Genomic DNA, 22,293 nt, shown 5'->3' on the forward strand with positions numbered 1-22,293 from the left:
AAATATTGTATGTTTTCACTTATGTGAAGTACCCAGAGTATCAAATTCAGAGACAGAAAGTAGAATGGTGGTGGTCACGGGCTGGGAGAAGGGGAGAATGGGGAGGTAGTATATAATGGATATAGAGTCTCAGTTTTACAAGATGAAAGAGTTCTGGAGATGGACTGTAGTGACGGTGGTACAATGATATAAATGTACTTAATACCACTGAACTGTACACTTAAAAACAATTAAGACGGTGAATTTACACTATGTGTATTTTACCTCAATTCTTTTAAATTGGGAAAAAAATCAATTATAAATATGAGGGTTTATTTCTTGATTCTCAATTCTATCCCACTGCTCTGTCTGTCCTTATGCCAGGACCACACCTGTAGCTTTGTAGGGAGTTTTGAAATTGGAAATGTGAGTCCTCCAACTTTGTTCTTCTTTCTCAAGATGTTTTAATTAATCCTGATCTGTTGCATCTGCATCTGGATTTTAAAATCAGCTTGTCAATCTCTGCAAAGAAGCCAAATGGAATTTTACTGGGGACGGCAATGAGTCTGTAGGTCAGTCTGGGGAGTCTCGCAATCTTTATTTTTTTGGCAGTGTGGGTCTTTGTTGCTGCACGTGGGCTTTCTCTAGTTGCGGTGAGCGGGGGCTGATCTTCGTTGTGGTGCGGTGGCTTCTCTTGTTGCAGAGCACAGGCTCTAGGCACGCGGGCTTCAGTAGTTGCAGCACGTGGGCCCTAGAGTGCGTGGGCTTCAGTAGTTACGGTGCATGGGCTCAGTAGGTGCAGCGCCTGGGTTCTAGGGCACATGGGCTTCAGTAGTTGTGACACACAGGCTCAGGAGCTGTGGCTCGCGAGCTTAGTTGCTCCACGGCATGTGGGATCTTCCCAGACCAGGGATCAAACCCGTGTCCCGTGCACTGGCAGGTGGATTCTTAACCACTGCGCCACCGGGGAAGTCCCTGCAATCTTAACATTAAGTCTTCCAAGCCATTAACGGGGGATGTCTTTCCATTTTTAGGTTTTCTTTCTCTCAACAATGTTTTATAGTTTTCAGAACATAAGTCTGTGTCTCTTTTGGAAATTTGTTCCTAAGTATTTTATTATTTTTGATGCTATTTTAAATGGAATTGTTTTCTTAATTTCATTTTAGGATTGTTCATTGCAGGTATACAAAAATACAACTGATTTCTGTATATTGATCTTTATCCTGCAACTCTGCTGAACCCATTCATTTGTACTAATACATTTTTACTAGAATCCTTAGGATTTTCTAGTTCATGTCATCTATAAGTAGAGATAGCCTCCCTCCTTCCTTTCCAATCTGGATACCTCTTATTTCATTTTCTTGGCTAAATGTCCCAGCTCCCTCAGTACAATGTTGAGTAGAAGTGCTGAGACATCCTTTGGACAAAGCAGCAGGTTAAACTCAAGCTGGGGACACTCGACAGAACAAACCCAGTTTCAACAAATACACTGCAAGGCAGACAAATTAAAAAAGAGGAAACGCTCATAGATTAAGAGAGATTTAAGAGATATATTAACCAAATGCAACTAAGTTTCTGAACAAACTATTTAAAAAAATTTTAAGGCGATTTGTACACTGCCTGAAAAACTGATATTACAGAATTGTTAATATTTTAGAGGTCATAATGGTATGACCCTAATCTTTAAAAATATCCACTGAAATATTTACAAATGAAATATATTTGACATTGGCTTAAACAATCTGGGAGTGGTGGGGGCATAAGGGAAACAAGACCAGCCAGGACTCGGGCTTGAGGACTGGTGAAGCCAGGTGATGGTATGTGGAAGAAGTTCATCGTAACAGTCATTCAATTTCCATATATAAAGTTTTCTACAATAAAAAAATTTTAAACGTGTCCTTGATAGCTCAATCAGGAGACACTGGCTTCTTCTGAATTTCTAGTTTTTAGTGTAACCCGCTCCCAGAACTAGCCCTGGGTGATGCAGTGGCAGCACGTTTCATTTTTGACACTGCACTGTAACTGGGGAGCCTGGAGGGAGGAGGCCTCCAGCCCTGCATCACTGACAGTCCCACCCACAGCATCTGGTACCCGCCTTGTGCCTGGAAGGAAGGCCAGGCAAACGTGTGCCTGAAGATGCTCAAGTTCTGTCATCGTGGAAACTTTTCAAACACAAGCTTAATTAAAAGATAAATGGCAAGTGAAATACCATTTTTACGGAAAAAAATGTACAATGTTTAGAAAGATATATGTCTCCTTGTATTTTCTAAGTTTCTACAACTAACATCTTATTTGTGTAGTGAAAATCATAAACAGGGAATTCCCTGGTGGTCCAGTGGTTAAGACTCTGTGATCTCCTTGCCAAGAGCCAGGGTTCAATCCCTGGTCGGGGAGCTAAGATCCTACAAGCCTGCAGTGCGGCCAAAAAAAATTGGCTTCAGGAATAATAAACAACCATTTTAAGTAAATATTTTAAGAACATTATAAACAGATAATGCATATTTATGGTATAAACATTCCCTAAAATATTTACTATCTGTAAGAAATATACAGAGAAAATGTTTCAAAAACTGAAATGCTTTATACGACTGTAAACTCCACTGTTCTGTGGTCCTTACAGACATGTTCTAACATTCACAGTCAGTAAATGAAACTCAAATGACAAATCACCTGGGAGCATAACCTCCATCTTTTTAGATAACTTGTGAGCCTAAGGTTCTTATCTGGGGGAGTCAATTTTTTTTCCAAGTTTTTATTGTGCCAACTGAAACTACTTGTCCCAGATGCTTGGCTCCCCTAAGTCCTGGAGGGGAGACAGGAGCCCCTGTGATGTCAGGGCCTGACAGCCACAGGAGGCTCACACCACCCTGCTTCCAACAAAGCCCCCAGAGCACCTCCCACCCCAACACCAAAACCAAACAAAAGCAAAGGCAGGGGCAGGTGCTGGGGGAAGGAACGACTCTGGTGAGGACCCTTCCACATACGTGCAAAGGGCAGGAGTGCTGCCTATTCACACTCTAGAAATCCTACACTGAGCGTCTGGTGCGGGAGGGAGACAGTGTCCACAGAGGGGGTACACACACAGTAAACAGACACGGCCTATTCCAGCTCTGCCCTAAAACTGCAAATCAACCGTGAAAGGGTGAGGCCTCTGAGTGAACAGCTGTCAAAGACGAAGTTCAGGCACAGGCAGTGTTTACTCTGAGTAGGGGAGAAAGGGCAATTTTATAAGTAGACGGCAGGACCAGTGTCTTGGGGTGGGGGAGGGGAGCTGGCGGTGGGTCACTGGCTCAATAAAGTGGAGAGAAATGGGACGATACCAGCCATTTCTGCCACGTGGTAAACCCGCCTGGGGTTGGGGTACGGAGTGCAAAGGTCTAGAAGCGTCAAGCCTTGGCATCACAATGCACCCAGTCCTTGCCCTCCAATGCATTAGCTCCCATCCACTTGTGCTTTCTCCCCTTGAGCAGAAGTGTCGCCCACCAACCCATTCTCCCCGACGCCCAAGCCATTTCTCCCGTCCCAGATGGCAGCGCTCACCTCTGCAGGGCCTGGATTAAGACTCAGTGCCCACGAGAGGCCACCTAGCATCCTGTCCCCAAGGACCCATACCTGATAGATGGCTTCGTCACAGGCGTTCTGAAGGCCCAGGTTCACCATCGTGTTCTGTAGTGTGCGGCCCATGTAGAATTCCAGGGAAAGATAGTAGATGCGCTGAGGAAGCAAAAGGAAGCATCTTAGACTGTGCATTCCACCCCACACACGAGAAGAGTCCGGTGCCGAGAAGACCTTCTTAGGGGCTTCGCTCAGTCAATCCTGCACTTACCTGCACATCCCTAAAATGGGTTCACTCTCTTCAGCCTTGGCCAACCTCAGCTTTCCAGAGGCAGCCCCGTAGCGGGGGCCCTTCGAAAGTAGTCTGTTCACTGCCCTTCTGGAGTCCCCAAGGGGATGGAAACGAACCACTGCCTGAGGTAGGGAGGCAGGGAGGGGCAGTAGTGGGGAACAGACTCCCAGGACAGACAGAGTCAGGTCTGAGCTTGGCGGGGCCTCTTTCCAGCCACGCCCTCGAGGAGGAGACCACATCGCTCACAAAGGGGTGAAGCAGCCCTGCAGGATGAACAGCTTCTGATACCTGCACTAAGTACTCAGTGCAAACAGCACAGTCAACACAACGGGATAGACAGATGGACATGTCTACTTCCACCTGCTGACTGTTTGCTGGCTTTGGGGGACTGAGAGGTAAACCTCCATGTAAACGAGGTGACGACCACCAACACTCGCTGGGGGCCACGCAGGGTTCAACATTTCCCGCGCCTGGTGCCATCTGCCCACACGACCACCCAATGGGCCACGGGAGGCAGTGGCAGAGCTGAGATCTGGCCCGCAGAGTCCTGCTCTCATACAGGGCTCCATGCTGCCTCCAGCTGTCAAGAGTAAGGCCTTGGGACTTCTCTGGAGGTCCAGTGGTTAAGGCTCCACGCTCCCAGTGCAGGGGGCACGGATTCGATCCCTGGTTGGGGAGCTAAGATTCCTCATGCCGCACAGCACGGCTAAAAAAATAAAATAAAACTAGAACTCTCAAAAAAAAAAAAAAGAGTAAGGCCTTGATGAGAGAAGGGAAAAACGCTTCCCTACAGAAGAATTCTGATTAACAAACGCAGAAGGAATGGGAGGAATGGAAAACCACCATGAGAACAGCACAGGAACAGCTGCGCAGGTGACCACCGTGGCTCTAGGGACTGACTGGATATTCTGCACAGCCCTCCAAGTGTCTCCCCCCAAATAATCTTAATCGCCGTGGTGGTTTTAGCAGATGCCCCCCAATTCTCTGATAGCCTTCACTCCAGGAGGTGGTGTGGTATTCAACCCCCTCCCGCTGAGGGTGGGCTGGTCATGGCAACTCCCTTCCGACAAATAGTCTGGAAAGGGAAAACTGCAAATTCACAATTTTGGATTGTGACGATACCTTCCCCACACGATCAAGGTTAACTTCCCCAGTAACAGGTCGGGTGATATGCTGTCATGAGAAGGGGACCTCGCCTCCACGGTTTTCTTTCCAAAACTCCCAACCCCAGACTGACGGTGAGAAGCATCGGTCAGACCCAAAGTTAGGGACATCTGTGGAACTGCCTGACCAGCACCCGTCAGATCTGTCAAGATCACAGAGGACAAGGAAAGACCAACAACCACTGCAGATAGAAGACTAAGGAAATAGGACGACTAAATGGACCCTGGATTAGGTCCGCGACAGAGAAAGGCCATCAGAGGAAGAACTGACAGGAAGTGCTGAGCCAGCGCTAACTTCTTAGTTTTGATACCTGTGCTGTGGTCACTCAGGATGTTACCATTGGGGGCAGCCGTGAAGGGCACGTGGGCATGCTACACTCTATTTGCAACCCTCTGTCAACCTAATATTGCCTCTAAGTAAAATGTAAAAGAGCAAAACCAGGCCTTGAAAAGGTGTGTGTCTGTGAGCTATGCACGTGCAGGATGATGAGAGAGCACTTCTCGGTCTCCGGTGTGAATCCAGGGGAGAGCGCTGGCTGCGCTACGGTTTTACCTTTCCTATAAAATTTCCAAAATATACAATCTAAAAAATCTATTCCCCTATGGGCTGCAGAATGCAGGGAGAAGAAAGGCCTGGATTCCTTCTCCTCAGGTGGCGATAGGGCTGCTGGGGCCTGTGCACTTCACGGAGACACCTGCAGAGGGCAACCTGCTAAGCCCCGCACCAGCAGCTTCTGGAACCTACCATGTGGCGCCTTCTTATACCTTGTTTAGAATTCTGACCAGCAGCTGACCAGAAACATCTGAGCAAACCTGGTGACCATCTGCCAGCCAACAGCCGTTTTAGTGGTACTGCCCTTTGGGTTTTTCCAGCAGCATTCACACCATCGCTTCACACTTCACTGTAGTTGTTCTTAACCTACTCTCCTCAGAACCAAGAAGCAGCCAGAAAGGATGGGCCAGGTTGAAAGAGGCTCCCAACTTGCAAAACACACAGGCAGGGGACCTATGTGTATGGAGAGACATCCCATGTCAATGGATTGGAAGGCTTAACGCCGTGAAGATGGCAATAATCCCCAAATGATCTACAAATTCAACACGATCCCTGTCAACATTCCAGCTGGCTTCCTTGCAGAGTGACAAGCTGATCCTAGCGTTCAGATGGAAACGCAAGGGGTCTGGAATAGTCAAAACGATCTTGAAAAAGAAAACGGAAGTGGAGGACTCACACAAGTCTCAAACCTTACTACAAAACTACTGTCAGCGAGACTACCCTGGCATAAAGAAGGACACACAGAGCAATGGAATAGCACAGAGAGTCCAGAATAAACCCTCACATTTATGGTCAACTGATTTCCAACAATAGTGCCCAGATAATTCTGTGGGGAAGAACAGTCTTTTCAACAAATGGTGCTAGGACAACTGGATATCCAGAAGCAAACGAATAAAGTTGGACTCCTCTTTCATACCATATGCAAAAAATTAATTCAAAATGGATCAAGAACATAAATGTAAGGGCAAAACTATAAAACTCTTAGGAGAAAACACAGGGGTAACTCTTTGTGACCTTGGATTAGGCAATGGTTTCTTCTGACATGACATCAAAAGCACAAGTGAAAAAACAGATAAACTGGACTTCATCAACATTTAAAACATTTGATACAATTAAGAAAGTAAAAAAGACAACCCACAAAAGGGGGAAATGTTTTTTAATTGAAGTATAGTTGATTTACAATATTATATTAGTTTTAGGTGTACAACATAATGATTCACAATTTTGATAGATTATACTCCATTTAAAGTTATTATAAAATATTTCCCTGTGCTGTACAATATATCCTTGTAGCTTATTTATTTTATACATAGGGGTTCATACCTCTTAATCCCCTCCCCCTATCTTGCCCCTCCCCTCTTCCCTCTCCCCATTGGTAACCACGTTTGTTCTCTGTATATTCAAGCCTATTTCTGTTTGGTTATATTCATTCATTTTTTAGATTCCACATATAAGTGATAACATACAGTATCTGTCTTTCTCTGTCTGACTTGTTTCACTTAGCATATAATACCCTCCAAATCTATCCATTCTTTTGTTATGGCTGAGTAATATGCCACTGTGATACACATATCACATCTTCTTTATCCATTCATCTGTTGATGGTCACTTAGGTTGCTTCCATATCTTGGCTATTGTAAACAGTGAAAATATCTTTTCAAATTAGTTTTTTCATTTTCTTTGAATATATACCCAGGAGTGGAATTGCTGGGTCATAAGGCAGTTATACTTTGAGTTTTTTAACGAACCTCCATACTGTTTTCCGTAGTGGTTACACCGATTTACGTTCCCAGTGTAGGAGGGTTCCCTCTTTTCCATATTCCTGTCAACATTTGTTATTTATGGTCTTTTTGATGATAGCCATTCTGACAAGTATGAGGTGACATCTCATTGTGGTTTTGATTTGCATTTCTCTGATGATTAGTGATTTTGAGCATTTTTTCATGTGCCTGTTGGCCATTTGTATGTCTTCTTTGGAAAAATGATTATTCAGGTCTTCTGCCCATTTTCCAATCAGTTTTTTTTTTTTGATATTGAGTTGTATGAGCTGTTTATATATGTTGGATATTAACCCCTTATTGGTCGTATCATTTGCAAATATTTTCTCCCATTCAGTAGGTCTTGTCTTTCGTTTTGTCAATGGTTTCCTTTGCTGTGCAAAAAAAACTTTTAAGTTTAAATTAGGTCACATTTGTTTATTTTTTATTTTGTTTCCTTTGTCTTAAGATAAAAAAAAACTGCTAAAATTTATGTCAAAGAGTGTTCTGCCTATGTTTTCTTCTAGGACTTTTATAGTATCTGGTCTTACAGTTAGGTCATTAATCCATTTTGAGTTTATTTTTGTATATGGTGTGAGGGAATGATCTAATTTCATTCTTCTACATGTAGCTGCCCAGTTTTCCCAGCACCACTTGTTGAAGAGACTGTCTTTTCCCCATTGCATATTGTTGCCTCCTATGTCCTAGATTAACTGCCCATTAAGTGGGTGTGTTTATTTCTGGGCTCTCTATTCTGTTCCACTGATCTATGTGTCTGTTTTTGCGCCAGTACCATACTGGTTTTTGTTAGTTTGTTTGTTTTTTTATTGGAGTATACTTGATTTACAATGTTGTGTTAGTTTCAGGGTGATTCAGTTATATATATATATATATTCTTTTTCAGACTCTTTTCCCTTATAGGTTATTACAGAATATTCAGTAGAGTTTCCTGTGCTATACAGTAGGTCCCTGTTAATTATCTATTTTATATGTAGTAGTGTGTATATGTTAATCTCAAACTCCTAACTTATCCCTCCCCCACCCCCCTTACCCCTTGTTAACCAAAGTGTGTTTTCTATGTTTGTGAGTCTGTTTCCTTTTTGTAAATAAGTTCACTTGTATCACTTTTTTTTTTAGATTCCACATATAAGTGATATCGTATATTTGTCTTTCTCTGTCTGACCTACTTTACTTAGTATGATAATCTCTACGTCCACCCATGTTGCCGCAAATGGTATTATTTCATTCTTTTTTATGGCTGAGTAATATTCCATTGTATATATGTACCACATCTTCTTTACCCGTTCATTAGTCAGTGGACATTTAGGTTGCAGTATCATACTGTTTTGATGACTGTAGCTTTGTGACTGTAGTCACAGCATGATACCTTCAGCTCTGTTCTTCTTGGAGAAAATATTTGCAAATCACATAGCTGGTAAGAGATCTGTATCAGGAATATATGTATACAATTCAATAATAAAATGACAGCCCAGTGGTAGGTTGGGCAAAGGATCTGCACAGACATTTCTACAAAGAAAATACAAATTGCCAATAAGCACATGAAAAGATGACTAACATCATGAATCATAAGGGAAATGCAAATCAAAAGCACAATGAGATGCCACTTCACATCCACTGGTACAACTATGATTAATAAGCCAGCAGATAATAACAAATGGTTAGCAAGGATCTGAAAACTAGCTGATGAGAATGTAAGATGGTACAGCTACTCTGGAAACCAGTCTGGCAGGTCCTCAAAAGTTAAACAGTTTACCATTTGGTCCAGCCATTCCACTCCTAGACATATATGCAAAAGAAATGAAATCCTGTGTCCACTAAAAGACTTGTATTTAATAGTCAAAAGGTGAAAACAACTCAGATGTCCACCAACTTATGAATGGATAAATAAAATGTGATATATCCATACAGTGGAATATTATTCGGCCATAAAAAGGAATCAAGTACTGATAAAGCTACAATGAGAATGAACCTAGAAAACATTATGCTAAATGAAAGAAGCCAGTCACAAAAGACCACATATTGTATGATTCCATTTATATGGAATATAGGTAAATCTACAGAAACAAAAAGTAGATTAGTAGTTGCCTAAGACAGGCGGACAGGGAGTTTAGGGTGGGTAACAGCTAAAAAGCGTGGGGTTTCTTTCTCGGGTAATGAAAATGTTATAAAACTGACTGTGGTGATGGTTGCACAATGGTTGCACAAAACTCTGAATATATCAAAACCACTGAATAAACTGTATACTTTAAATGGGTAAATTGTATGGTATCAGAATTTTATCTCAATAAATATTGTATGTAAGATAGAATACTTCCACTTGTAAAGGTGGTAGGATAAAAATGTCTCTACCCACTTCTCCCTAAAACTCACTGACCCTAGGAAAACAGAGGTGGAAACTGAGGGAGGCAGAACTCAGCCAGAAACTGCCCCTTGTAACACTTCACCACCAAGCTGCAGGAGAGGGATGAGGGTGACTGTCCACTGCCGGTCTCTGCCTTCTGAGGCCGATGAAGGGACAAAGCGCTTTACACTTACATGTGTGCACACATGTCTACACCCACACGTGTACATGCATTCACACCCACGGTGCACACTCACACCTGTGTGCGCACGCTCACACACACACACACACACCACAAAACTGGGAACCAGGAGGGGCTGCTCCCTCCTTGCTGCACACAGCAGGCCCTGCCCCATCATCCAGCTGCAAGCAACTGGCTCAGGAAGAATCCCCTCCACTCAGAGATGGAGCTCAGGGTCTACAACCTGAGAAGAAAAACAGAACAGACAGGAAATACAACAGGCAAAGAACACCCAACATTTACCAAGGGCCACATGAAATCCATAAACACAGACCCATCTAAGACATCAAGAAACACTGATAAGGTAACAAAGAGACTCAACCAAGCACGGGAAAGAAGTAAAATAAATAAGAGATAAAACCACCACAGAAATGGAGGCAGCACTGAATGCAAAACAGCGGCACAGCTGAAAACAAAAAGCTGGCTGGAAAAGTGAGCAAAGTGGGGGAAAAGCATGAAGAGGACTGGAGAGAAAAATACCCATACAGAAGACAAAGAATACTTAACATCTGCATAATCAGTGTTCCTGAAGAAGGAAAATGAATAAAATGTTAAAAAAACTTTTCAATATGTAATTTAAGAAAACTTTACATATATATTAAATCTACAAATTGAAAGAACATGCTTACGTACAAAAAAAATTCCAGTGTCCTTTAAATCACAAACACGTCGCAGTGTAACGAGTGATTCTGCAGAGCTGCCCTCTGCTCCACCACCGCTGTCACTGCTGCTCACGGCCCACTGCTTCCTCCTGACTTTTCACTGTCCTGGACACTATTTACTCTATACTTGAACTGATTTATTATTATATGGGGTTCCCAAAGCACGGTACCACACCTCCCTCTAGACGGGGCTTAGTAATCAACGTGAAAACACACTGAGATGACAACACCCAGCTGTCCGAGAGAGTGAGTGAATGTTTTGAGCAGCCATTCCCTTCTCCTAGGCACACATGAAAGCCATGCCTATTTATGGGGTTCTCCCAAGAGGTTTTATAAAAAGTTGGCAAGGCGTGGAGCAACAAAGCCTGTGAGCCACAAGTACTGAGCCTGCGCATCTGCAGCCTGTGCTCCACAACAACAGAGGCCGCGACAGTGAGGTGCCCGTGCACCGCGATGAAGAGTGGCCCCCACTCGCCGCAACTAGAGAAAGCCCGCAAGCAGAAACAAGGACCCAACACAGCCAAAAATGAATAAAGAAAGAAAGAATGAAAGAAAGAATGAATGGATCAGATTCATATTTAAAAAAAAAAAAAAAGTTGGCAGGGGACTTCCCTGGTGGTCCAGTGGTTAAGAATCCACCTTCCAGGACTTCCCTGGTGGCGCAGTGGTTAGGAATCCACCTGCCAATGCAGGGACAAGGGTTCGAGCCCTGGTCCAGGAAGACCCCACATGCCACAGAGCAACTAAGCCCGTGCGCCACAACTACGGAGCCTGCGCTCTAGAGCCTGTGAGCCACAACTACTGAGCCCTTATGCCATAACTACTGAAGCCCGCACGCCTAGAGCCCATGCTCTGCAATAAGAGAAGCTACCGCAATGAGAAGCCCACGTATCGCAATGAAGAGTAGCCCCCGTTCGCCACAGCTAGAGAAAGCCCGCGCGTACCAACGAAGACCCAACGCAGCCAAAAATAAATAAATTAATAAATAAACTTTTTTTAAAAACCTTTAAAAATAATTAAAAAAAAAAAGAATCCACCTGCCAATGCAGGAAACACGGGTTCCAGCCCTGGTCCAGGAATATCCCACATGCCACGGAGCAACTAAGCCCGTATGCCACAACTACGGAGGCTGCGCTCTAGAGCCTGAGAGCCACATCTACTGAGCCCATGAGCCACAACTATTGAAGCCCGTATACCTAGAGCCTGTGCTCTGCAACAAGACAAGCCACTGCAATGAGAAGCCCGCTCGTTGCAACTAGGGAAAGCCCATGAGCAGCAACGAAGACCCAAAGCAGTCAAAAATAAATTAATTTATTAAAAAAAAAAAAAAAAAAAGAATCCGCCTTCCAATGCAGGAGACGCAGGTTTGATCCCTGGTCAGGGAACTAAGATCCCACATGCTACGGGGCAACTAAGCCCGTGCACTGCAACTACTGAGCCCACGCACTCTGGAACCTGCGCACCACAACTAGAGAGAAGTCTGCGCGCCACACTGAGAGATCCCGAGTGCCACAACTACTGAGCCCACGTACTCGGGAACCTGTGCACCACAACTAGAGAGAAGTCTGCGCGCCACACTGAGAGATCCCGAGTGCCGCAACTACTGAGCCCACGTACTCGGGAACCTGTGCACCACAACTAGAGAGAAGTCTGCGCGCCACACTGAGAGATCCCGAGTGCCGCAACTAAGACCCAACACTGCCAAAAATAAATAAATAATATTAAAAGAAAAAAAGTTGGCAGGTCAGGGATATGATCAAGATGTTTTTATTTTGCCTTTAACCATAATATGTATTTTAAAAGTTGTAGTTCGATCTTTCTGCTAAAGTTTCCAACTTTTAACTAGCACTATGAAAATAGCTTGATTATCTCTTTTTCTAAGAGATGGGTGCTGAGGGATACAATGTTGGGCCCAGTCTTAAAGCCTCTGAATCTCTTTCATTTTCCTCCTAAGTTCAACATGGGTGTCCAGGGTTCAGCTGTGTATTTAGTTCAGTAAACCTGCCTGGGCAGCCTCCTGCGGCATCCTGAACAAGAGGGCAGCAGGAGCAGCATGGCATCTAGGGTCCCCCCCAGCACTGCCCACTCAGAAAGGACCGACCACGGTCAGCTCTGCGCCAGGCACCGCTGCAGACTGTGCTTGGCTGGAGCTCTGGACTCAGGGTTTGTGCCTTGTTTTCTGTTGCTGTTTTTGTCTGTGTGACTTGAGAACTTTTATTGTTTCCTCACATATGTTGGTTTTGTTTTCCCCAGTTTCCTTAAGATGGTTCAGCGTGAAACCATCAAACTGAAGAAGGCGCTTGAGAAGCCGGCCAATGACATGCACAGATTTTGAACCACGCGGACTGGGTCCCATCCCGGCTCCTGCAGCGGCCGGTGGGGCGACCTGGTCACTTTATGTCTCTGATAGCACCATGCCTACCTGGGACTCGGCAATGCTGGTCCCCTCACCTGGCCAGATTTTCAGGGAGGGGTGTGGAACCTAAAGAACAGGGTGACAATCCTGGAAAAAAAACACCTTCAAAGGGCCAGCTCCTTGCCAGGCGCAAACTCTGCCGCTTGATGACCAAGGCCATCGCAGGCCCGGCCCAGCCCCTTCCCACCTCTCCAGCCCCTCCAGCCTCCCCGGCGCCATCTGTGCAACCTTGGACAGGGCCTCCCAGCTCAGGGGTGCCAATAGAGAACCAGATGTTCACCTGCTTGAGCCTGACAACAGCAGGGACCCCTTAACCTTGCCACACAGCTCTGGGGGGCCGCCTGCAGGCCTGAACTAGGCCACTGATCTTTCTTGCAGAGTCCCTTCTTTGCAATATGGCTCTAACAAGTGTTAAATGGCCTAGAAGCAGCCTTAAGTTTTTTATAAACTGAGTTTATTTATTACATGCAAAGCCCACATCAACAGGTAACATCACAGAAAAGCATAAACAAAGCTCTTTGACAAAGATGAAAATATGATCAACACAAACATTATACAACATATTACTCTCCTAAAGAATCTTAGGAGTTAATGAACTCTGTGAAAATGGAGTTTAATGTCAATAGGTAGAGCCTCATTTTGCTCTCTATACAACCGAGATTAATACATAGAACTGGACTTTCAGAGACCTCCAATTTCTTTTCCCTCTCCTAAAAGTGTGTTTAGAGTCCTTGTTTAACAGAAGGGTCTGAACACTCTGCAGGAAAAGGAAAGAAATAACTGTCAACACTCAGGGCATTGAGGCACAGACTGGCGCAATCGACTTCACCACCAGCAAGAACCTGATTCTACAGGCAGATCTGGCCAGGAAGGTGTCCGCCCGCGCCAGGAACACGCAGCCTCACTCCTCGTCTATCAGATTCTGTCGGTGCCGCAGCGGCGTCTTAACCCACGAGCTGCCCTCTCGCAGCACAGCATGGCTCCCGCCAGCCAGAGCTGGCCCTGACATGACACAGGGACACTGACCACTGACCCAACACAGAAGTCAGCTCCGCTGGGCCCCCCAGCCTCTACAAAGGCACTGAGGTCACCTCCAGCCTGCCGCCCTGCCCGGTCAGCTCAGCGAGAGGAGGGCTGCTGGGGGGAGGGGCCCTTCCACCCCTGTCCTCACTGAGCACGTCCCCGTGTACACGCCACTGCGTCTGAGGGGCTTTTTGGAGGAAACAGCTTTATAAAACCACTACAGTGCTTGTGTGAGGATGCTGAGCGTTATCTACCACACCTCTTAAGGCCCAGCCTATGAAGTCACACTCATACTTTCTTTCAGAGCCAAGTGCCGGGGAACCTTGGCTTCCCCTAACTGGTGGGTTGTGTCTCAACGTGGACCACGAATGTCGTTTTTTATATTTTAGGTACTGGTACCTAGGAGTAGAACACAGGTCTGTTTGCACAAAGTCAACTTGGAAAATGTAAAATATGATAAAATTACAGTATTTTATCCCTGTAAAATCTACAGGGATTTTACACTCAGAGATCGCTTAGTTCTGCAGGAAACAAATTCACTTTGTGTTACATGATGTCAGTGTCACAGTCCTCTGCCTCCCACCTTATGTGCCATTAAGCTCTACAAAGCGTCTACTCACCCCATCCCAGAGCCAGATAATCATGGAGGCCACCTTGTCCCTGACAGATAGCCAGAGCCTAATCAACTTGTAGTAAGTGATCTGGACCATGTCAAACTACACTTGTGACTCAGTGTTATAAGTCAGTGTTTTCAACAGAGCTACTTTCACCTTTAAAAAAACAATGGTGTTTCAAGGCTGAGAAAAGACACTCAGCTAAAACTGAAATTACATATAATTCCTATTCCAGAAGATCCTGTTGAAGGCACTGTTAACCAGACTTTTTTTTTTTTAACATCTTTATTGGAGTATATTTGCTTTACAATGTTGTTAGTTTCTGCTGTATAACAAAGTGGATCAGCTATACGTATACATATATCCCCACATCCCCTCCCTCTTGCGTCTCCCTCCCACCCTCCTTATCCCACCCCTCTAGGTGGTTGCAAAGCACTGAGCTGATCTCCCTGTGCTATGCAGCTGCTTCCCACTAGCTATCTATTTTACATTTGGCAGTGTATATATGTCAATTGTCAATGTTGCTCTCTCAGTTTGTCCCAGCTTACCCCTCCCCCTCCCCGTGTCCTCAAGTCCATTCTCTATGTCTGCATCTTTAACCCTGTCCTGCCCCTAGGTTCACCAGAACCTTTTTTTTTTTTTTTAGATTCCGTATATATGTGTTAGCATACAGTATTTGTTTTTCTCTTTCTGACTTATTTCACTCTGTATGACTGACTCTAGGTCCATCTACCTCACTACTAACTCAATTTCATTTATTTTCATGGCTGAGTATTCCATTGCATATATGTGCCATATCTTCTTTATCCATTCATCTGTTGATGGACAGTTAGGTTGCTTCCATGTCCTGGCTATTGTAAACAGTGCTGCAATGAACACTGTGGTACATGCCTCTTTCTGAATTATGGTTTTTTCAGGGTATATGCCCAGTAGTGGGATTGCTGGGTCATATGGTAGTTCTATTTTTAGTTTTTTAAGGAACCTCCATACTGTTCTCCATAGTGGCTGTATCAATTTACATTCCCACCAACAGTGCAAGAGGGTTCCCTCTTCTCCACACCCTCTCCAGCATTTATTGTTTGTAGATTTTTTAATGATGGCCATTCTGACTGGTGTGAGGTGATACCTCATTGTAGTTTTGATTTGCATTTCTCTAATGATTAGTGATGTTGAGCATCTTTTCATGTGTTTGTTGGCAATCTGTATATCTTCCTTGGAGAAATGTCTATTTAGATCTTCTGCCCATTTTTTGATTGGGTTCTTTGTTTTTTTGATATTGAGCTGAATAAGCTGCTTGTATGTTTTGGAGATTAATCCTTGGTCAGTTGCTTCGTTTGCAAATATTCTCTCCCATTCTGAGGGTTGTCGTTTCACCTTGTTTATGGTTTCCTTTGCTGTGCAAAAGCTTTTAAGTTTCATTAGGTCCCATTTGTTTATTTTTGTTTTTATTTCCATTTCTCTTGGAGGTGGGTCAAAAAGGATCTTGCTGTGATTTATGTCATAGAGTGTTCTGCCTATGTTTTCCTCTAAGAGTTTTATAGTGTCTGGTCTTACATTTAGGTCTTAAATCCATTTTGAGTTTATTTTTGTGTATGGTGTTAAGAAGTGTTATAATTTCATTCTTTTACATGTAGATGTCCAGTTTTCCCAGCACCACTTATTGAAGAGGCTGTCTTTCCTCCATTGTATACTCTTGCCTCCTTTATCAAACATAAGGTGACCATATGTGCATGGGTTTATCTCTGGGCTTTCTATCCTGTTCCATTGATCTATATTTCTGTTTTTGTGCCAGTACCATACTGTCTTGATTACTGTAGCTTTGTAGTATAGTGTGAAGTCCGGGAGACTAATTCCTCCAGCTCCGTTTTTCTTTCTCAAGATTGCTTTGGCTATTTGGGGTCTTTTGTGTTTCCATACAAATGGTGACATTTTTTGTTCTAGTTCTGTGAAAAATGCCATTGGTAGTTTGATAGGGATTGCATTGAATCTGTAGATTGCTTTGGGTAATGTAGTCATTTTCACAATGTTCATTCTTCCAATCCAAGAACATGGTGTATCTCTCCATCTGTTTGTATCATCTTTAATTTATTTCATCAGTATCTTATAGTTTTCTGCATACAGGTCTTTTGTCTCCTTAGGTAGGTTTATTCCTAGATATTTTTGTTGCAATGGTACATGGTAGTGTTTCCTTAATTTCTATTTCAGATTTTTCATCATTAGTGTATAGGAATGCAAGAGATTTCTGTGTGTTAATTTTGTATCCTGCCACTCTACCAAATTCATTGATTAGCTTTAGTAGTTTTCTGGTAGCATCTTTAGGATTCCCTACATATAGTATCATGTCATCTGCAAACAGTGACAGTTTTACTTCTTCTTTTCCGATTTGGAGTCCTTTTATTTCTTTTTCTTCTCTGACTGCTGTGGCTAAAACTTCCAAAACTATGTTGAATAATAGTGGTGAGAGTGGGCAACCTTGTCTTGTTCCTGATCTTAGAGGAAATTTAACCAGACTTTTCAGTTGTCCAATTACCTTTCTAAATTTCTGTGTTCATTTCTCTTCCCTTTGCCATATCCTAAGAGCCCCATCCTCTACAAGGTAGAAAAGAGCCAGCTATCTGCTGCCTGCTGTTTACCTGCTTCATCTCTTAAAATGTGTGGGTTTCCATATGGGTTAGAGCCTGCTCTGTTTAATGGGCGGGAGAAAAGGAGGTATATCTGGAAAGATGTGTGAAGTTATCTCAGTTTTCTTCCTTGTATTTCTTATCAGCAGCACAGCTGACAAAGCTGGGTAAGGTCTGCAGTTGACAACACCGTGTTGGTGTGAACACCCTTTTTTCCAAATGCTCTTGTTGTATAAGGGAATCTACTTGATTTTCCGAGTTACACATTTGAGTTTTCAGGGGTAAAGGGGTATCAAGTCTAAAACTTACTTTCAAATGGTTCACAGAAAAAAAGTATCTATACAGAGAGAAAGACATAACAAACGCGTTAAAAATGTTTCATGTTTGGGGAATCCAGATAAAGAGCATATGGGAATTCTTTGTATCATTCTTGCAACTTGTAAAAGTCTGAAATCACATAAAATAAACGTTTAAAAAGTCATCTATAAAGGGCTAGGATGCAGAAATGAGATCAGTTACAATATTTCACAAAGATACAAAGGGTTAGCCATCCACAGCACCTGGGTATAAGTCAGGGTTCCCCAGAAAAACAGAATCAACAGGATATATACACAGAGATTTATTTTAAGGAATTGGGTCACATAATCATGGGGGTCCAAGACCAAAATCTGCTGGGGTGAGCCTGCAGGCTGAAGACCCAAGAAGGAGCAGCATTTGGAGTCCAAAGGCCTTCTGCCAGCAAATTCCTTCTGGCTGGGGAGGGATGTGGAGAGGAAGAGAGGGGAGGTGGGTATGGTGCGGGTATCAGTCTTTGTTCTGTTCAGGCCTTCAGCTGATTAGAGGCCCATCTACATTACAGAGGGTAATCTACTTTCCTCAAAATCCACTGACTTTAATGTTAATCTCATCTAGAAAACACCTTCACACAAACAACCAGAAAAATATTCGACCAAATATCTGGGCACCATAGACCAGCCAAGTTGACACCCAAAATTAACCATCACAGCCTGCAGGAGCAGAGGCTAGACTGTCTTCTAAGAAAAATCACGGCACACACCCAAAGCTTCCTAATCTCATAAATGACGGCTTCGGCCTACCTTCCATTTGGCAAGCTGTCAGGGTAATCAGCAACATGAAACATCTGCCCCTCCCCGGCTTCTGGCCAGAGAAAGTAACTCTGAGCTCTCTGCTATCAGGGAAGCTTGCCCATGGGATACAAGGTCAACTTCACACAGATGAGGGCAAACACTTCAGAACAGTTGAGTGGGTCAAAAAGATCCCAGTGCTGGACCCACTCCTGCCTAATTAAAACAAAATTTCAGAAGTAGGGGTTGTGTGCAGCCAAGGCAACAAAAAACTGCTCTAGATCATCTTCCTTTAACTCCCAGATCCAGCCAAACCATAAGATTAATTGTATTCATCATGATTAACTTACTAGAAATATTTAGGGCAGCTGTTTGGACCCAGTGGTAGAGCTCCTTTCCTTAGTCCACCATTATGGTTATGCCAAGAGCTCATGGGGAAGAGCCATGGTAAACTGGCCAGTCCATCCACTACAAGGATGCAATCAGGCCAGCTGTCCACATCGTACAACATCTCCTTTAAAGACCCATGGAAGAAATCTCGCATCTGCTCATTCTGGAATTTACTGCAGAGATGCCATGACTGCCATAACTGGGCATGACCTGCAATTTGCGTTGGTTGCCAGACTTACATCTGCATTTTGTCTCCTGACCGTGTATCTGAACTTAACCCACTTTCCTACCCTTACTGTCTTGCCCCAACTTTCTCTTTGAGGTCTTCTATGAAGTTGAAACTTTTGCAGCATATCTTGCTTAAGCATTCTCAAATTCTTTTTGGATGGAATGTTAATATAAAATGGAAACATTTTATCAGCAAACACAAAGCTGTAATGTTTTAGGACGGCAAGGTACTCAGGGATGGATTACCTAGCTTGACCTTCCTTATTTTAAAGATGAAGAAACTGAGACCAAGAAAGGTTAAGAAATCCACCCAAGCCCAAGGGTCAAACAGGCCAAATGGTAAAGCTAGGATTTGAGGAGCCTGGATTTCTGTGAGCCATCCCTCACCACCCAGCTCTTTTCCGTCCCTGAGTTTGCAGTGGAGTCCTGACCTTGCCATCACTTCAGAGACTCCTGGAGCCGACTTTAGAACTAAGCCTGCCTCCTGCCAAGAGCAGACTTCTTAATTTTAGCCTGATTTTTTGACTTGCTGATTTGCCAGCTTACTTGAAAACTCTTCCTCTGAGCACTGAGCTTCAACCGTTTCCACTATTACCAAAAATAGAGTGCTTGAGAGTTATGAAACAATAGGTGCAGCATAGCACTATACTAGTTTGTGTAATAAAAACAAATGTTTCTACCTGCACAGAAAAAAAGATGTGGAACACAAGATGTTTGTAGCATTTACAGTGTTACCACTAGGTGGTGAGATTACAGTTAATTTTTTCCTTTTGGCTTATCTGTGTTTTCTAATTTTTTCTCCAATAATCACAAGGACTTGCATAACTGTTTTAAAGTAAATAAAAATATTAAATAAAAGCACTTTAACTTATTGTTCAGATCGTCAGGCTGCCTAAGTCTGCAGTGCAGTGGTACACGGCCTTGAAGCCGTTCTTAGGCTGGGGACGTGGCTCTGCAGGATTATTATTGGGAGACCTTCCACGTCCTCTCAGCTCTAATCCTCCTGGGGCTTGTTTCTTGTCCTTTACAAGCAAACATGTAACTTTTGCAGAAAAAGGGGATGATGAGCTTATTTTCAACATGAATTAGCCAGACTGAAGCACTCAAATTCCAAGTTTCCACTTTCAAATGACCTTCCGATCCAGGACAAGCAAACAACCTTCCATTTACAGGCTGTGTGGCTTTAAAGAAGAGAAAGGTTTACACCTATAGCCACCGTAGCAATCAGTGAGGATGAGCAAACCTGTTTTGTTAGAGGGATTTAATCCTGTTCATGAAAGGTTATTTCTGTAATCCCTGAGCCCATCACTAGCCTTTTCAGGATCTAAATATAAATAAACACTCTAATGGGACCCCACGGTGTTGCGGTGTGTTCTGGTCCAGCTGCAGGGAAATACCCTTGAATATGCTGCCGGAGATGTCATCTGCTACATGAATAACAATGATATTGCAAATCAGAGCTCTGCCATCAGCAGGGAATTCTGGGGGAGCCACTGCCTGTTGGCCAGTTTCCCTGGCAAAGTCATCCCAAGCCCTTGTTGAAATAACCTGTTTCAGCCATTTGGTGCCATTTCTTTCTTCACCGTCTTGCATACTAAATATGAAGATCCTAGTTGGTATTCTAACAAATCTATCCTTTTTACCACCTCTCTTTTAGAAAAAAAGAGTGCCCCAGAAAGAATAAGTTTGGAAAAGCAACCAGTCTCAGACTTAGCAATTATTAAACATTTCTTAACGCCCTACAAAAATACTGTAAAATACTATCAACAAAGCAACTGCCCAGTGCTCAGGTGTACACTGCAAGTCAAATCTTTGCAAATTGGCTTCAGGCCTGAAAGTGTGTCCTTTCCTCACCAGTTTTCACTCTACATTAGTATAGTAGAAAGGATAAAACTTTCCATGGTCAAGAGGAAAAAAACAAAAACAAACAAAACTGGTAGCAGGGGCCTGGCCAAGCCCATACCCATCAAACCGAAAACTACCACTTTGGAGAATCGTATTTACTGACTTGGAAAGCTGTTGAAAAAGCTACAAATGTTGATGAATGAAACAGAAGAGCCACAAAATTGTATATACAACATGCTTTTTAAAAGTGTGCATATATATTCAAGAACAGGAAAACATGTAGAAGGACACGCACCTATATTTTAACACAGTTAAGAACGGAGGTGATGAGCAAATTTTCTCTCGTGTATTTTGTACTTTTCTACCATAAACCTACATGTGTGTAAAATGTAAAAAGAATAAACAATTCCTTAACGTCGGCCAACCTTAAGCTAAGTGAAGTTCTTCAAGGCAGGTGTGAGCGCCTGGAAGGCAGAGCCCATCACTGCGGGCTCCTTCTCCTCAGCAGGCTTCCCAGTGACGCCCCCCATCTCTGCCCGCCCGGACAGCAGGCCCCAACCACAGGGCTCCACGCCGCCCAGTACGCAAAGCGAGGGTTAGGCGACGCCGTGTGCGGGGCCATCTCACCCGGTGATCTCTCCTCAACTCCGGGAGGGGGGGGGGGGCGGGGGGGGCGGGGTGTCGCTCCCCATCTTAGGGGGTCTCTCCTCACGTGGGTCTATCCTCACTTGGGGGGGTCTCTCCCCATCTCGCGGGGAGGTCCTTCCTCACCGGGGGTCTCTCTCCACCCCGGTGCAGCCTCACCTTGGGGTCGCGCTCGTAGTAGTGCTGCTGCGTGCGGATCCAGCGGCCCACCAGGTGGTCTCGCACCGTGTGCGCCAGCGCCAGGTAGTAGTCGCGGCGCGTGGCCACGTTGCGGTCCTTGACGAGCGTGAAGTGCAGGTGCCGGTTGAAGCTCTTCCGCACCTCGGCCACGTCGCCCAGCCCCGCCAGCCCGCGCACGCTGATCTGCTTCCGCCTCTCGCCGTCCGTCAGCGGCTTCGCCATCGCGCCGGCAGTCCGAGGAGGACGAGGAGGAGGAGGGCAAGATAAGCCGCGGGGACACGCCCGCACGGAGGATGCTGCAGCTTCGCCGGCTGCCAGGCCGCGCCTGCGCACTGCGCTGCGGCGGCGAGGAAGGGAGGTGCAGAGGGTGCGCCTGCGCGCTGCGCCGGACCACGTGAGGGGCGGGGCCTGAGGAAGGGCGGGGTCGCAGGATGGGAGGGGCCTGCTGGAGGGGCCGCGCACCGACCCCTGGGTGAAGGAGTATTGCTGAGTTTCTCAACTTCCAGAACTAAGGATGAGGTCCTGGGCTTATGGCCCATTACTGCCAGCAACTCTCTTCATGTCCACTCCCTGAGACGGTGTCTCCTCCTGCTCGTCCCCCTCCCTAAAGCTGCTCACCTGGTTCCTACCTGCAGGTCCTCATCTGGGGCCCTCTTGCTGACTCTCACCAGCAACCCTCCAG

General features: G+C 44.6%; 1 protein-coding gene across 1 annotated transcript in view; it reads right to left on the minus strand.

The window, feature by feature from the left end:
• Positions 1–21,932, minus strand: part of PYGB (glycogen phosphorylase B) — a 54,020-nt gene extending 32,088 nt beyond the window's left edge. Inside the window, exons 1-2 of the mRNA XM_032606239.1 lie at positions 21,591–21,932; positions 3,592–3,693 (exon numbers count right to left, since the gene is read on the minus strand). Of these exons, the coding sequence (XP_032462130.1) occupies positions 3,592–3,693; positions 21,591–21,833 (345 nt within the window). The 5' untranslated portion in view covers positions 21,834–21,932. The remainder of the gene's footprint in view (positions 1–3,591; positions 3,694–21,590) is intronic.
• Between the last annotated feature and the right edge of the window lie 361 nt (positions 21,933–22,293).

The sequence above is a fragment of the Phocoena sinus genome, chromosome 15, assembly GCF_008692025.1.
Source record: "Phocoena sinus isolate mPhoSin1 chromosome 15, mPhoSin1.pri, whole genome shotgun sequence".
NCBI lineage: Eukaryota > Metazoa > Chordata > Mammalia > Artiodactyla > Phocoenidae > Phocoena > Phocoena sinus.